The 17,812-nt window shown below is 31.1% G+C and overlaps 1 protein-coding gene across 3 annotated transcripts in view; it reads right to left on the bottom strand.

The window, feature by feature from the left end:
• Positions 1-2,217: 2,217 nt before the first annotated feature.
• The window catches only part of LOC107165948 (lachesin-like), a 112,627-nt gene continuing 97,032 nt past the window's right edge, over positions 2,218-17,812 (bottom strand). For all 3 annotated transcript variants that reach the window (XM_089226675.1, XM_089226674.1, XM_089226673.1), the window contains 3 exons: positions 14,215-14,334; positions 7,879-8,049; positions 2,218-4,112 (listed from right to left, as the gene is read on the bottom strand). In XM_089226675.1, the coding sequence (XP_089082801.1) occupies positions 3,853-4,112; positions 7,879-8,049; positions 14,215-14,334 (551 nt within the window). In that variant the 3' untranslated portion in view covers positions 2,218-3,852. The remainder of the gene's footprint in view (positions 4,113-7,878; positions 8,050-14,214; positions 14,335-17,812) is intronic.

The raw sequence follows: 17,812 nt of genomic DNA, 5'->3' as shown, positions 1-17,812 counted from the left end.
AACCCAATTGAAAATGTCAATGCTTTCACTCGGTAATCGTTCATTTGGTTTTATGGAAATTCCGAAGTCGTGCGTTTTAGAAAATCTCATTTAACAGTAAGCTCAGATTGTGACTGAATTTATGAGGGTTAAGCTCGTTTCATGGAATTCCGATGTATTATTTCGTGTGTCGAATTCACACTGATAATAACAGCAATAACAAAACAAATAAAAATAATATAATGCGAACAGTAACGAGGAGAACAGCATTTTGCCATTGTTATTATTATATAAGTTTGGTATAATCTAAATCTGACGTGTGTCGAGTAGACGATTAAACCTATTACAGTGTTGAATATAAGTATAATATTTTTTTTTCATAAGAGGTAATAATAATAATTACGAAACTATAATACTTAAAAAATAATGACAATAAACTGATTTTCAAAACATATTATTATATTCATTTATCTTTAATTAAATTTTTTTTCCAGCAAAAATATTTAATATCAAATTATAATTATTACCTAACGAAATGTGAGTGATAATGTTATTTTTAAAATTAAATTACAACGAAATTAATCAAATCCATGTTATTGTTCCATAATTTCAGGAATTTAAATCTATTTAAAATAAAAATTTTGATGTTTCAAGTTTTTTATGTCAATATAATAAAACATCGTATTCTTTTATATTTTTCCACAATAAGTGTACTGGCATATATTTCAATTATATAAAAAAAAAAAAATGCAAGATAAATTTGAAAATACTAGATTAAAATGTCATTAATAATATTATATTAGTGTGTGGTATTATTCATCATAGCAAACGAGAGTGTTTTAGTGCTTTCGTATTAAGCACTTTCGAAAAACAAGAATAGTTTAAAATTAAATGACACGATAATACCACAGTGGTCAAACATTAGTTTAAAAAGAGTACTTACTTCGGACGAAAATTATCTTTGAAATGCACAACCGGCGTCGGCTGTTTTCTACTGAGTACTAATACACGCCATATAGTATATAATGTCAGCATCGTCGTTGAAGATTCGCTTAAATAAAATTTTCCTAGAAAAACAATGATTAATAACGATAAGACGCGACGGGACGATTTAAAACAAATTGCGAACCACATTAAATCGAAACAAACAAGTCATCACATACGGTCGTCTATGGTAAAGGAAGGAATGCTCAATCAAGATTTCTCAGAGATAATTACACTTGGCAATTCTTATGAATAGGTTCGGGGTGATATTTTGGGGAAAATTGTTATCTCTAAAAGTTCAATTTAAAAGAAACGCGAAAATGTTAAATGTATCCTTACTATTGTAATGTACGTTTTTGTTATGCAGAGTTAAATTGCACTGTAGATTTGACAGTGAGGAGAAAATAATATCTCTCGCCCTTTTCACTTGATGCATTATATTTTTTTAAATGAAAAATAAACGTTTTATTATGCCACGTGTATTGTTAAATAAATTTGAACTTCTTAAGAGTACATTAAAAAAAAAACGCTAATACTATAGAAAGAAGCCAAGCTATAAATATCTTTTGATAATCATTGAAATATATTAATAAATTAATAATCAAATATGAATTAATTTTCCTAAATGTTAAATATTTAGAAAAATTAATTTTGTGTACAGCTCTGTAAAGGTCCGGCAAGAATTATTTTAGTGATTGGTTACAAAGATGCTTTTTTAATCATTTTAAAAGTCAATTGAAAACCGTATCAATAGACCATTTATATAATTTATAAGCCGGCAATAGCATAATAATATAATACCTTAACTTAAAGAGTGTTGGAGATTACCCGATACCTGTAATTTTACGATTCAGTATGTTACTTGACTGAAAATCGCCTCATATCATGACAAGAATATTTAAAAACCGATGAGGTTTTTATCATGCCCGCCGAAATGTATAGAGAAAAACGAGTGTCGAAGTCATAAAAGTGGAGAATATGGTCTTTAACACGACTATCTTATAGGTACACATTTATGCGTTTTGGCGCTGGTGGTTTTACAGATGACTATAATATTATAATAAAAAAAGTAACATCGTAGTTTTAATGAGTGCAACATAAATGCTTAATGAAAAGCAACCACCATTAGCTAACATTTTTAATTTTAACGTACATTTTATGGATGATTGGGTGGACTAGTCGTTTTGATGCTATAGTTTTAATGACACGATAACAAGGACTCCATAAATATAACAAAGATGTACAATTTATGGAAATTGTGTTATCTTATATTTTATTTTCAAACAACCGTATAATATCAATTATTTATCTTTTAAGTATTCATAATAATATATTCTATTTTTTAAGTTATAATTTATTTAATTAAACACATAATCATAATAATAATCATAATACAAATAATTATATTGATAATAATAGTTATATGTTATTATATTAATCATCATCTTAATAATGAGTATTCACAACAAATTGTTTAATATTACATAATAATATTATGTTATTGTTATTCATACCTGTGTAAGAGGAACAGGGAGTCTGGAGACCAGGATAACTGCATTAAGACTCTTGAGATATAGGTGCCTAAATTACATTATTGTTGTTAATATTAAAATAATAACGCCGGGTTGTGGGGGGGGGGGGGGGCAGGAAACAGCACCACAGCGTTTTTCGTTGTGGGGTCGGCAATATTTGGGGTCTTTCATAAAAATGCATAAAATGTAAAAAATAACTTTAAAATTTTTTGAATACCACGACATACGAAATGTGTTCAAAAAATATCCATAAAGACAAATGTGTAATTATTATTTGTATTTGAAACTTATGGACTGGATGGGTCGCCTTCAAAACAATATTGTCTTTTAGCTTCAATACAGGTCTTCTAACGCGGTCCTGAAATCCTTTGAAAAGGTCTTTGTGTTCCCGCTAAAGTTATAACAACTTTAATCTCTCTCATCACATCACGAACGGTCTCATTAACTTCTTCAAATCCTTAGCCTTTGAGGGTTGTTTTAAACTTGGAAATAATAAAAAGTTGTAATCATCGTCCAAGTCAGGTGAATATAGTGGGATTTTATAAAATTTTAGGTTGTAGGATTAACTTGATCTAATAAAAAGTTTAAGGATGACTTAAAGAATTATCTTCAAAATTCAAACATTTTCCATGGATTTTTTATTGATTTTTAGACATAAATAAATTCTTTCTCGTGTATCGTTTAATTATTATATTGTTGTATAATTTGTTCTGAAAATCGCGTTTTGTGCAATACGTCTAAGGGCCGGTTTGAGAAATTGATTTTAATTATTTATAAACTCACACACACAATCATGTCTTAATTATTTCGATATAAATAATTAGCCGACAGTAGCATACATCTTATATAACTAGGTAAATCTAGGTTTTGTCTTGATATATTTTAAGCACACTTCGTATACAAATTTATTTAGAATCAAAATATTGCAAGATTTCACGGTTTTGTTTTCTCGAAATTGAGAGCTTAAATTTTTAAACAGTCTAGTCTTGCACAGTGCCACATTTCTGCTGGTAGAGGTCTAAGTTTCGTTAATGGAAAATCGGTAGGAAATCTAGTAGGAAAGTCGGTATAAAATAGGTACAAGGTAGTAAGGCGGAAGATTTAACGCGAATCTGACAGATGCAAAATGTGGGTCTAAAAATAATAATAATTTTTAAAGTTTTATTATTTATTATAATATTATATATTTTATTATTATCGCGATCTCGTTGATCCTGATCGGTGACACCAACGCAATTGTAAAGTGTACTTGCGGCTTATTCGTATCAGTGTCGATGGACGCTGGTTAGGAAGAACCACGTGCACCACGCTCGTCTGGTAGTCGCTCATCACGCGCTTACCAGGCGAGAACCACGTGTCAGAGGTACTCAAAAGTCCGATAGAACGGTGGAACAAATCGGGTGGATGCACTTGGGCTGGGTGTGGGTGGATACGCATCCATGTGGTGTCTGTGCTTTGTCCGGTTCCTGTAGTCACCTACTCCATTTCCGCCAATTCCACCGCTTCCACCACCACCACCAGCACCATAGACATGGTGGGTCTCCGTGTATGATTCCGAATAGAGGTCTGACAGATCACCGATATCGTCCTCTTCATTCTCGTCCAAACCTCGGATCTCTGTGAACGAAAATAATATTCACGGTATTCGACGATTTATAACTCAAGTAAATATTATTCGAACCACCGAACCCAAACGATGTTTAGAGCCAATCACTATATTTTTTCGAGTGCAGTGTTGGCTGATAACCGAAATGTTTTTCCACTCATCGAGTATTAATATAAAAATAGTGTTAATTTGATTCTTTGAATCTATTAGTCTACGAAGTCTACGACACTATATATACGTCCCCCTAATATAAACAAAGCAATGCTTAACCCTTCTCTGCGCGGATATCACCATTGTGATTATTACTGTTCCTCTCTATACTTAATACTGAAAACGAATAATTGACACGTAATTTGGATTTCGAAAATGGCACAAAACAATACATCAAATACACTGGTTATAACGTACACCGTTACTTAACCTGCTAATTTAAAAAAAAAATACTAAGTGACTAAACTTAAAAAATAACTATATTCGGTAATATTTCTAGAAGTTACACTGGTTGTTGAAGATATATATGAAACCTCAATTTAATGTTTAAGTCTAAATTTTCCTTACACTTCTTATTATATTTTCTTTAAATCCTATTTAAGCCAATGTCTTTTGCTCTCAAGTCAAGTTGAGAACTAACCGTATTTCCTCAGTATTAGCTGTTATTTACCAATGAACAGTCGCACCGCGTATAGGCCCTAAGACCAAGTTGGTTGAACTTGTAGGTTTTCTACACGAATTGACAAACTGAATGTCGATGATTTATTTATTGGGGAAAAGAGGCTACGCTAAAATAATGATTAACCCTTAAATGCATGATTTTTTTAAATTAAAAAAAAAAAAATGTTTTTAAACTAAATTTGAGGTGTGGAATCTGGAAAAAATAATTAAAAAAATGTACAACAATTTTTTTTTGATAAAAAAATCATAATTTTATATTATTTATATTTTATATCATATTATTTGAGTTCTGGTAGTCAGTTCATTTATATTTTACAAGAAAAAATTATATTTAAGTTGTTCAATTTAATAATAATAATAAGGTAAATTTGACATTAATAATTTTAACATTAGAATATAATAATTTCGGTACCTCAGTAAGTGAATAATCTGAAGTGTTTCGGCACATGGCAAATAGGAACATTTTATTGTCGCAAATTACGTTGCTAGAAACTAATTTAAATGTTCTTTTCTGTTTTTTTCTTTATATAAAATACGAGATAGTAACTTGACCCACGGGAAACAGTCGGTCACATTGTTCTGAGACGACTACTCACAAGGTTACCGTATTTTGTGGATAATTGACAATACCGCCATTACGGCGGTTAGCTTGCGACAGCCAGAGTTAATTTTAGAAGAAAAATAAGTGAGAGGAGAAGAAAAATTGGACGCACGTCTTGCGACGTCTTAATTATCGTGTTTTACCAGGGAGGGACAGAATAATAATATATTACGAAATTACGGTGTTGCAGCAGAGTGGTGTTGTTGAAATCGCCGGACCGAGTAGACTTTGCCCAACAATGGGCCAGATCGGTGTCCTTAGCCCATCATGGCAGATTGGACATACGGTGTGTAAAGACGGAAAGTTTTTATGTCTGTAGATGATCACGAGGTTGTGTCATAGCGAACCGGAAACGTTGTTTAGCTGGCAGTGTATCTTTAAGAAAAACGTCTTGACCAGTGGAATGTAGGGAAAAAAAGTGAAAAGTCGTCGTCGTGACCGAGCTTGGCCTGTGGCGTAGGCGTAGGCTTCGGTATCGTTAGGTAAGGTTAGGGGTTGAGCAATGTCGTTGTAATGCAGTGGGGCTTTACAATAATTGGAGTTGGGAACGTTGTTCTGCTGGCGTACCACCGTCAGGCATGATGGACGCACCGACGGCCGTGGGTGGCGGTGACTGGACACCGAACACTGCAGGTTGTAGGGGACGGACAACAGTGATTACATAATGCTGTGATCGCTTATGCATTAACGTGCGATAACGATAACAATAAAATAATCACGATAGGCTCATTCGTATCGCAAATGGGGACAGGTAAGCTCATTGTAATAATATTGTTGAAAAATTCCATAATGTTACAATACATTATCACGTTATGCCAATAAATAAAAAATAGGACAGATAATATAAATAAAATACTTATAGATCTAAATATTCCAAATAAAATACCTACTCAGATAAGCAACTAATACCTATCCATATACATTATATATACATATCTCACACTTCCAAAATAACAGAAACAGACAAAAGCTTTATTTCAAATTTAAGAACTCTCTTTAAAACCATAGTTGTTATCACCACGTATTCATGATTTTTAACAAACTTTATTCTCTCCTTTTCTCCACTCTAGAATATTCTGGTGACAATGACCCTAACATCTATTTTAATAACAAAAACCATATCACACAAATTCACGATGAATTGCCGTCACTAGATATTTTTTCCTTAAACAATTTAACTGAATAAAAATAAATAATTAATAAATGCAATCACTTAATATATATATACTTTTTGTACCATATAATATTAAGTACATATTGTGGAATTTTAAAAATAAAAATATTTACACACATTAATAGCGTAAGAACTGACCACCATTAATTATGCAGTTACCTGCTAGTTAATTACTAATATCAGTTTTTATGGGCGTCACCCGAATGTGTCCCGTTTTCAAAATTGTACCTATTTAATTGCCGAAGTGCGCCCCTAGTGTTATCGCTCGCTAATATGTTTTTCGTAGAGCCCTGTGACTCCGTCTAACTGCACAATTCAATTCGTAACTTTTATTTACTTCAATCGGACTATACTTATTTTTAGAAATATAAATTTCAAATCTATACTTAATGAACCAGAAAAAATTACACTATATACGATGATAATATCAGAAAATTCAAAACGCAGATAATTGATTTTGTGTAGATGTAATTCACATCATTACAAAAATCAATCAAAAACTTTCACAAACATTTGCGATGTGATAATAAACATAAAAAAAAAAAAAAATACTAGAATATGAAATTCACAAAACTATTGAAAACAATGAAAACCATATTTTAACGTTTCAAAAGCGAAATCCCAAACGAGTTTTAAAAATGTAATCCAATATGTACCTGCTCGTAGTGCATCCAGGGAAATGTAGTTCGTTCATACTGAGACGCACGTGTTTGCGTGTATGATACAATATAAAAATAATTTTTAGTTTAGGACGCATTTGGTTCATACCTTTTTCTTTTAGACGTATCCTTAAAATTATACTGTATCATTTTAGGACGTACCTGGAAGATCCTCGTATTCTAATACGTCCTGGTACCTATAACTCGTTTTTTGGTCCCAAAGTATTGCACCACGAGGTCGGCTCGTCATTTTCGAAACGAAACTTGTATATAAATCTCATAAAATTATTAGTCATGGTTAAAATTTTAATAACACCCTGAATACGAAACGCGACTACATTATAACATCACATCGTATTATTTGACTAAAAAGCAACAGGAGAGATACGTCTAATAGATAGCAGTAGAGACGTCTCGATGGTATTTGATTAAATAAGATGCAGACGACCCAAAAGTTTTCGTGCAACAGGACGCTGGTCGTTTATTCATACGTTAATGCAGAAAAATGATTTTTTTTTTTTGTCATATCAGCGCTAACGGGTGAATTTCAGAGAATAGACAGTAAATACGTGTCCCACCCTACCTACACACCGCCAGACGAATATAAGTCCGTCAGCTATTCGCCGTTTCTATTTACTGACATCGTTTCTCTCTAGTCATAGACTACTTACCGTACAATCTGATGTTACTCTCCACTTCGCCGAGAGAATTCTTCGCTATGCATCTGTACGATCCTAAATCGTATTTCTCTACCGATCGAATGGTCAACACCATCTGGTCCTCGAATATAGACTTGATCGTGCTATTTGTCTGATATTTGTCACTAGTTATTACCATATCACCTACAGAAAAAAATTAATTAATCAATCCTTCGTCGATAAAAGTACCTATTTTATTACATTATTATGTTTTAATAATTTTTACGAATTTAATAATGATAAATATTTAATATTCGGCAATGGAAAAATTAAGACAAAACACACTATGTAATCAATATAAATACTTATTATTGATGGTTATAGATAATGATAATAAGTTTAGAAAATGGCAATCAAACAATAGGAAATCGAGGCTCCCGTTTCAATCGTACGGTCTGACTGAAGATTATATTATTTGTATAGCTAAACATAATATTAAGACGGTGCATTGTATAGGCAATTTAGTTGCATTACTGCGCCCATTTATGAAATCTGTTATAATACCACAACTGTTTTTTTCAGTAGACTCAAAATTTTTTTCCCGAGAGAATTTAAACGGTTAAACTTTTACTTTGGAAATATAAATATAAAATTAAGACAATTAATGTCAATATAATTCTATCGTTACATGCTTTTTTTAAAAGAGAGGGAATATGAAAAGTATAATCAGTACAACGGCTCATTAATGCTGTTTCCCACCTCTCTTCTTACGTGCACGTTGGCTCGATGCTTTTAAGCGTTCACAGTTTCAAAGCTATTTAAACGTAACTATATTATAATACCTAAACAACGGAGTCCAAGCACGATTACTACTCATTTTTTATTGCGCCTAAGAAATTGTTAAGAAAATCGTGGTGACGACAACGGCGGCTATGCAGCACAGGTCCCAAGACGATGTATTCCGCCGTCGTCACGATGGACGGAGAATATCACCGAAGCCATGTGGTGTATTGTGCGTTATTATAAACCACACCACAAAACTGTAATAAAACCAAACCAGATGCAAAAAGCGAACACGAGAAACATCCCGGGGGGGTTTTATTGTTTGTCGTATACAACAACATCCCGGCGTCGTTCGTCTGCAGTTTTGCTGTACTAGGATTATAATACCGCGCGTGACGGGGACCTCTTTGGACTTTCGACAAAAACCAACCCATCTACCCACCCACACCCACACACAAACACGCAAACATGCACGTAAGATAAGAATTACAAAATCCACACAATCAGAAGTACGCACATCTCTTGTTTTCCGGTCTACGACCACTGGTGTGGGTGTGATGTATCTTATAAATTAATAAAATATAGTATCAAACATATAAAATTATTCTACATATTATCGTATAATTTATATGCTGTACCGCAGTGAGGACGATACCCGATAACAAGTAAACTGTGTAGTGCACGAGACTTGATCACAGTGAGACACCTAGAAACGCGGCAGCGTTTATTTTTATAATACTATATATTCAGTCGAATACCGTCAAACACGCTCATTGTATTATGCAGTCGTAAGACACATTTCATTTGATTAAATTCGCTGCAAAATATATAAAAAATGTTTCGATCGACTACTGTGTTTATATCAAATGATGCAGCACAAAGACTTTTAAAAATACGTCACGTATGTATGTGTGTGTGCAACGTGGGCACGCAGTTGTTTATCGTATTTATTGTGCAGATGCGTATTTATGTTCATTTATATATATATGATATATCTTATATTATTAATATTTGAATGAATGTGTTGGAATTTGGAGTGCATTGAAAAATGTATATGTGTAGACTGCTATACATAATATTATGAAATATAATATTCAGTACAGCATTCATGTTAAGGAAAACAACTTTAAATGTTTAAAATATTTATAAGAAAAGTGAACTATTTTTAAACATTTGAGTGAACAAAGTTTACAACAGAAGTATTCGTATTAACACGATACTAAGAAAAATCGAAGAAATTTTTGCAAGGCTCATAGTTTATTATTGTATAATGTGTTATACTTATGAGCTGTAATTAAATTATAATTTTTTTTTTTAATGTATTATCTTCAATCGATTGTGTTTAATTTTTAATCAACAGGAACACAGTGAAATGTTGAGTTCGATAGCAAGCAGTTTTAGCATATTAAATGACTAAGTTAATAATTCATAGTAGGTATATTGACAAATTATAAATTGAGCAATGGTTTTCTCATTTTAATTGTATATAAAATAAAATTACAATATAAATTTAAAATATAAATCTAAAACTCTATCAAATTTAATTTTTAATAAAAACCATATAACACCAGAGTGTTGAATTAAAATTTAATTAAAATGGCAGTGATCAATATTGTTACTTGTTATTTGCATTTTATTGCGTTCGGTACATAGAGAATTTATTATAGAATGGCATTTTATTAGCTTTATCGTTATTTATTACATTTTGAGGTAATTAACTACTACATATTTAAAATTAAATAATACATTTTAATGGTTAAAGGTCGACCAATTTATCGGGACAGTAATATATAGATATATGTTAACACAATATTTAGTTCAAATACAGGGGTGAATAAACGCGTCAACAACTTCTTTTTAGTGCGCGGAGTATAAATAATGTGTTAGATAAGATAATAATATCGCATATATGTGTAATGGCATACGTTTATTGTATTATCTATGGCTAAATGCCAATTTCTAAAGGTTACCGATATTGTTCAGGACTTTAGGTATTTTGCACAAGGAATACGTTTGTGGTTCAACTATTCACCGGGAACAGATATATATGTATAGATATTCACGATATAATAACGGCCAAGAAATAACCAAAGTCTGAAATTCGTGTAAATTGTAAAATACTCCATAATCCCTACTAACATAGAGTTGTAGCTATTTGAAGCAGTGCATTGGTGTTTGATTTCATTATAAAAAAAAGTAGTGACGAGATAATGTCACAGCACGATCTGAATAGAGAATCCTTAATGAAAATCAATGTTTGACGGTACCAATAGCAAACCAAAATGTACTGTCATAATAATGACGCGACGTTCATAAGCAACTTAAAAATATGTATGAATAACTGAGTGATAATTAAGTATGTCGCCAAATGTAACATAAAACTCTCTATGACTATATTACAAGATAACAATAATGTTACCAATACTTATTGTCTTTAAGTGGTGTCGATATCATCAATAGCTATATAGAAATGTGTGAGTTGTAAATGTTAACTGTCTCATAAAATATTTTTTGTATAGTATAAAAAATATATAAACAAAGGATGATTCGAAAGTCAAGACATCCCAAAGTTTCACTGTTTCACTTCTTAAGTATATTATCTTTGTGAGGCCACAACATATAAATATATTTAAATCTCGTTATTTTCGCGTAAAGAAAACTGTAATTCGATGATTAACGCGGATAACTGTTGGAAAAACAACAGTTTTATGTCATAATATAGATTTACCGTCATAGTAGTAAAATCAAACTTTAAGTCTATTATAGGTATACAAGATAAAGTAATATTACCAACAATTTTGATTAAGTATTGTAGATGCCATCAAGCTATACATATATATTTTAGTATATTTAGATATGTTATAGAGTTTTTTACTGAGATGTTAACGGTCTTACTAAATACGTACTTTTAACAGTATTTTTAAATGTCCTATACTATTTCTATGAGGTCGTGATAAGTTAAAATATTTATACGCCGGTTTTTTAACGGTGTAAAAAGATTGTAATCTAATGGAATACATTGTTTATGGAAAAATCACTGTTAACTAAATATAATTATCATAATATTGAGTTGCCGCTGAGATAATTATAACGATGCGCTGGTCCACATAAAATTATATACCTATCGGCAGAATTATGTGTATCACAAACTGACAATAAAAGAGTGCTATACTCAGTGAAGACAAAACACGGAACATTTTTTTTTAAAACCTAATATTGACGTCCCGACTCTTAAAGTAATTTATATTATTTCACATATTTTTTTTTTATTTTTTATTTATTATTGTTACGATATTGTTATGATGCTACCGAACGAGTGCGAAGACGTCGGGTGGAAAATAAAAAGAAAAAACAATGGAGTCGGTATAGTAACCGACGTATCTCTCTTTTATCTCTCTTACTCCCACTCAAACTTGACTGAATCTGAAGCGACAAAAATATTAATAAAATATTCTTGGCTTCAATAATTAAACAGGGAGAGTCAGGCGGGCGTGAGCTTACTTAATATTCCTACGGCGGTGTGAGGTCGATTAAAAACATGACCGAGGGTATTTTGGCAAAGCCATAAATGAACTAGGGAAGGAGGACTGGTTTTTAGCCAAGAAGCTGTCATCGCCAGTCCCTTAACCACTTTCTCGGCCAAATAAATACAAATACAATAATATATATATAATAAATATATAAATATTAAAACAAACTTTCTCTTATTTGCCCAAAATTTTGTTCACAAGCTTCACTCTCTTATCCGCCACGACCATATAAAAACAAATCTGCGAAAAACTGATAAATCGATAAAAATAAAAAATAATAATTTATTTTATTTGAGTGGCTTATAAAAATACACAATCACCAGCTTTCGGCATTGCCAGCGGTATCAAAAAATATTCTGTGTTATTGTAATATAGAGATTTTTATTCATTATAAAACGCATTCATAATTTTAATACGGCAGTGAACTCCCCGCGGACGATGACACGAATAAAAACAATTCAAAATTCCATTTTATTAGCATAGCATTGGAATAAAAAAACTTTTTTTTTATGATGTTTAAATGCAGTCAAACTGTGATTAAAATACGCGAAAGAAAAAATATAATTTATAACTTTTAATTCGTAGTTTCGAAATAAAATCATAACTTTTAATTATTCCCGTATTAAGTGTTTGTAATTTATTGTTTACCATTACCTACTGTAATATTATAACATCAAGAATATCACCACAACAATTCTGCAATATTTAAGTAGGCATATTGTGATGCTTATTGAGCGGGCACTATTTATATTTCAACGAAACTGTTTTGATACGATTTAGTTATTAACATTTAGGTAAATTGTATTTATCAAACATATTTCACTTAAACAAAATAATTTATACTCGGATCCTAAGAGTCTGGTGTTATATTATCCGAACATTAATCTGAATTAAGTTTTCTATTTAAACTGTGAAATTTAATATGACAAGTTAGGTAGGTACATATTTGTCATTTAATCATTATTATTAACAGATTCTGGAAAGTTTCGTATACGTACGTTTACGGTTTTTTCGAAATCACGCGTTCTTAAATAAATTATGAAATCTAATTATAAATAATGCAAATTAAAAAATAATTTATTTACCATTTATGCAAGTATGCTGAACATATTTAACGAACACTTGATGGGTAGGGAAGGTGATCAAAGACAAAATCATAAAAATTTTGAGAATCAAAAAATATTTTATTTTTATTTAGAGTACTTCACTCGTTGTATAAAATAAATAATAATAAATGCAACTGTTCGTCCAATAAATCACAAGTATTTTATTAAAAACCTAACTATTAAAAGATACTGTTTAAAGACAAAAATCAGATGATTTATTTTACCATTTAAATATTTTTATTAAAAACTAAATTAAGAATGAAAAACTTTCAAACGCTTAAAGTGTTAATATATTATACTGAAATTACCTTGTATCATATATAATGTATTTTTTTTATTTAAAAATAAATATATTTTTGTTTACAGCTAGTCGTACCCAATCATTGATTATGCAAACTAAACATTTAGCCAGTTAATTTTTCAATTTATTTTAAAGAAAAATTATGAAAATCCTGTTGAAAATAAACGCATCACACATATTTATCTATAATACGCTAAGATACACGCGTACGTATGAAAATTATTTGAAATACATTTGTACATTAAATTTGCGCTTAATTTAATGTCCGGAAGGATTATTTTTAATTTTGAGAATGGGAACGTTCACAAAGTTCCTTCGATTTATTTGAAAGCAATTCTCGTCGTTATAATACGAATGGGACCGTGGACCGTATAGCTAGAACGTTTTGGGAACCGTGGCCTTTTTGAACCCAGATTAAGACCCTAAGGATTATGCCAAAAACCAATGTAATCAATTAATTTGGCTTTTTCAAGCCGATTCACGAGATACAATTTGTTTTTCGGTTTCAAATAGCATACCACACAATATAATAGTTTAATGATGTACTATGTGTTCAACATAAACTGACATAACTGTATTGCATGAAATGGAAAAATAATAATGATAAATATCAATGCGATTGAAATAGTTGAAACTATTATACACTTACCACTTTCTCGAACCCAGTAATTTATGGATTTTGGGAATGCTTCGACATTACATTCTAACTTGACTTCGGTGCCTTTTGGAGCGCCGACCAATTGACTAGGCGAAGAAATTACTGGATGAACTGTAAAATACAAAATTAATATAATATTATAATAATATATTAGTTCGTTGGGTTTCTCTGTTTTCAAGTTTATTTTTAACAATTGGTAGTGCTAAACAAATTTAAATTTAAATGTATAAATTAATATAAAACAGTGAATGAATACAATTTTAAAATATTTATTTAAATAATCAGACGATGTTTAGTAATTAATACCAATTATTATTAGGTAATCACGATGACGTCACAAATTAAATATCATCGTAACGTGACAATAACAACATTTTTGGTGTGTTATAGGTAATAAAATCGATATATATATATATATATAATTTTAATACAGAACGATTAGTAAGTACCATAAACGAGTAGTATAAAACCATGTGAGTACCGGACATACGCCCAGACACTGTCGTGTATGTTCCGGCCGTATCATAATATTAATTATTATATCTTACACACATTTTACAATAATAAACTATAATCTTCGGGACGAATCAATTATTCGGCTATGAGGGCATGTCTCTATTATATAATATGCGATGGTGTTTTAAGACGAATCTCGTAAGTGACGCAATTCCATTATTTTTTCTTTTCGACGATAACGAGTAAACTCTCATTATATAAGAAAAAATCAAACGGTGTCAAGTCTCAAGATGGCCAAAATTGGCGGCCTTCTCAAGGCTCGTTATTTTTTTTAGACATCTCATATTAATAAATATACCTTACACGAGATTCGGAATGTTAACATAATACATGGTATCCCGCGAAGATTTACACATTACGATATCTCACGAAATAATGGGGATACCAAAATTCTGGTTTTATAATAAGATTCACAGAGATAAGAACTAAAATTATTTTATTTTAAAGTTTTTGTAAAAAAAGTAAAAAATATATTTTCTTATTTAATTATTTCCAAAAAAATTTAAGATAGCCATTTTGTAGAGTTTATTTTTCTGTAAATATTGACGTTTCAAAATTTTATTTTCATTAATTTTGTGATTTTTAATAGTTTTTAATGTTTTTATAGTTTTGAAGAAATAAAATATGATTATAACTATTAAGAACACTGATAGTATTTGGCCGGCCGTATGGGAATGCGCGAGGCGCGGCTGGTCACATTTTGATAACATTACAGTGTTAAAATAATTCGTAATTTTTCTCGAAACTAAAAAATATTAAAAATCAGGAAATTAATGAAAATTAAATTTTGAAACGTCAATATTTTCAGAAAAATTAACTCTACAAAATGACTATCTTTAAATTTTTTGGAAATCACTAAACAAAAAAATTTATTTTTAAAATTTTTTACAAAAACATTAAAATAAATTAAAATTTTATGAAATAATTGTAGTTCTTATGCCTGTGAGTCTTATTACGAATCAGAATCTCGACATCATCTTTAATTCGGGAGGTATATCAATGGGTAAATCTTCATGTGACACTCTGTATATTCCACAGAATCGGATGATATTCGGACGAATTAATTATTTGGTCTCGTGCAAGTCCCTACGCCGCGGAGAGGTGGGTTCAAGACGATTTCCGTTTTTCACTGACGACTAGTGTCAACTGTATGCGTATGTATGTATTATACGTGTAGGTACCTAAGACGTAAATGTGTATGTGTGTGTGTGTGTGTGTGTGTGTGTGTGTGTGTGTGTAACTAATACAATGATAATATACGACGTGTATACCTAAAACTATGCGTAAGCACTCACGCGTCGTCAACCTCGTCGGTAAAAGATTCATCCCCTCGCATATACTCCCCTCCCCCACCCAAAAAACCATTACCAGAGTTGATCGAGATAATAGAGTGAGGGTGGGGGTGGGGGTGGATAAAGTTTTAGCTCGCGTAGAGCAAATCGCCGTGGAACAAAACTTTTTGGATTTTCGATTGACTTACTCCCCTCTACTCACACCACGTATATTAACCCCACGAGCGAAACTTTGTTCGTCGGTACCGATTAAACAGTAATGAAGGTCGTCGTCGTATCGGTGGCAGAGAATAAATATAAGAGTTAACCCTTTGGGAGGGGGTGATGGCGGCGGCGGTGGTGGTGGTGGTGAAACAACAAAAGCATAAGTAAGTATATGCACACACTACGCGTTTACGCGGAGTTGACTTAAAAGTGGCGAATGAAAAAAATAAAAACATTATCGTTATATTGTTATTACCTGCATTGTACGTGGTTCACAAAGACAAAAAATAATCTCAACCGTCCGCGAATCTCGTCAATGGGGTTAAGAAAATGAAAATAACACAAACAAAAATCCAAGAATACTATACCACCGAGAAGATGAATATATTTAAATATTGTGTATGAAACATATATATGTATATATTTTAGCAAAATAATATTTTCTCGAAATTAGTTTTGTGGGCACATGACGGCTGTATACTATGGCGAAAACAGTGTTTAATTTGAAGTTCCCGTCGATCCAACGAAACTTCAAAAGTTTCCGACAAACAGCATTATAACTTTTATCTCTTAAGGTTTTAATAGAGCTATTATGGTAAATTTAAAAAGATTCGACAAAGTTTTCCCTTGACGTTTATCCTTTTGTTGTTTACACGCGGTTTTGACTATTTAATCAAAACCAGTTTTACGAATTTTTAATAACTTTAATATGAGAACAGCCATCTCGAAACACGAAGGCAGGCACCTATAAACAACGACGGTCTCGAACGTTAATGTGAACGTTTGCCGGCGGGTAAAAATACTTTTCCATGCCCGTTTTACCTTAATAATATGGCTCTGTAGTGTTAACGTTTTGTTTTACAGTCAGAAACTGATTATCGAGTTAAAATTACGGAACGCATCCCATTAACTTTTAGAACAACAAAATTTACATATATTAGATCAACACGACATTGTGTCTCAGAATGAGTTTTAGATTCTGAGTTTACGTATTTCAAGTTTTACCATGCTGTTTTTTTTTAAATCTATAAATCGCCTTTTTATAAGAGCAGTGATAAATTTTGTTCTTCAGAGATTAAACTAAAAGAGCGGTTTCCATTATAGATAATTATTATATCTAGTGTTGTACTTTTTATGGTTAAACGCTAAAAATGAAAAAACTAATCTAAATAATCTGGAAAAAAACAATAACTGTAAACCGAGATTAATTACTTTAAAAAAAAAGATAATTCTTTTTAAATATATAGACTTAACTTCCAAAGGTTTTAGTTAATATCGTCTTGTACCTAATTCGGAAATATTAATCGTAAAGCATTGTAATGATTTAGCGTTTCGCAGGTATATTATAATTTTCTTGAATTTAGAAATTAAATTTCTTAGAATGATACGACCTATATAAGGTGATTGTATACATTCGTGATTACACGAAAAATAATCTATTGATAAATTTTCTTTTTTTTCGTAAATATGATAAAAATTTGAGTTTCACAAAAAGTAAAACATTTATGTATATATTTAATACCATCGTCCAATTTCTTGTGCATGGCATATAATATAATTCGTATGCAATTTGAAAA

Source organism: Diuraphis noxia, unplaced genomic scaffold (assembly GCF_037042655.1).
Source record: "Diuraphis noxia isolate RWA-SAM2 unplaced genomic scaffold, SU_Dnox_SAM2 contig0004, whole genome shotgun sequence".
In the NCBI taxonomy this organism is placed as follows: Eukaryota; Metazoa; Arthropoda; class Insecta; order Hemiptera; family Aphididae; genus Diuraphis; species Diuraphis noxia.
This window is presented reverse-complemented; position numbering and strand designations above follow the sequence as displayed.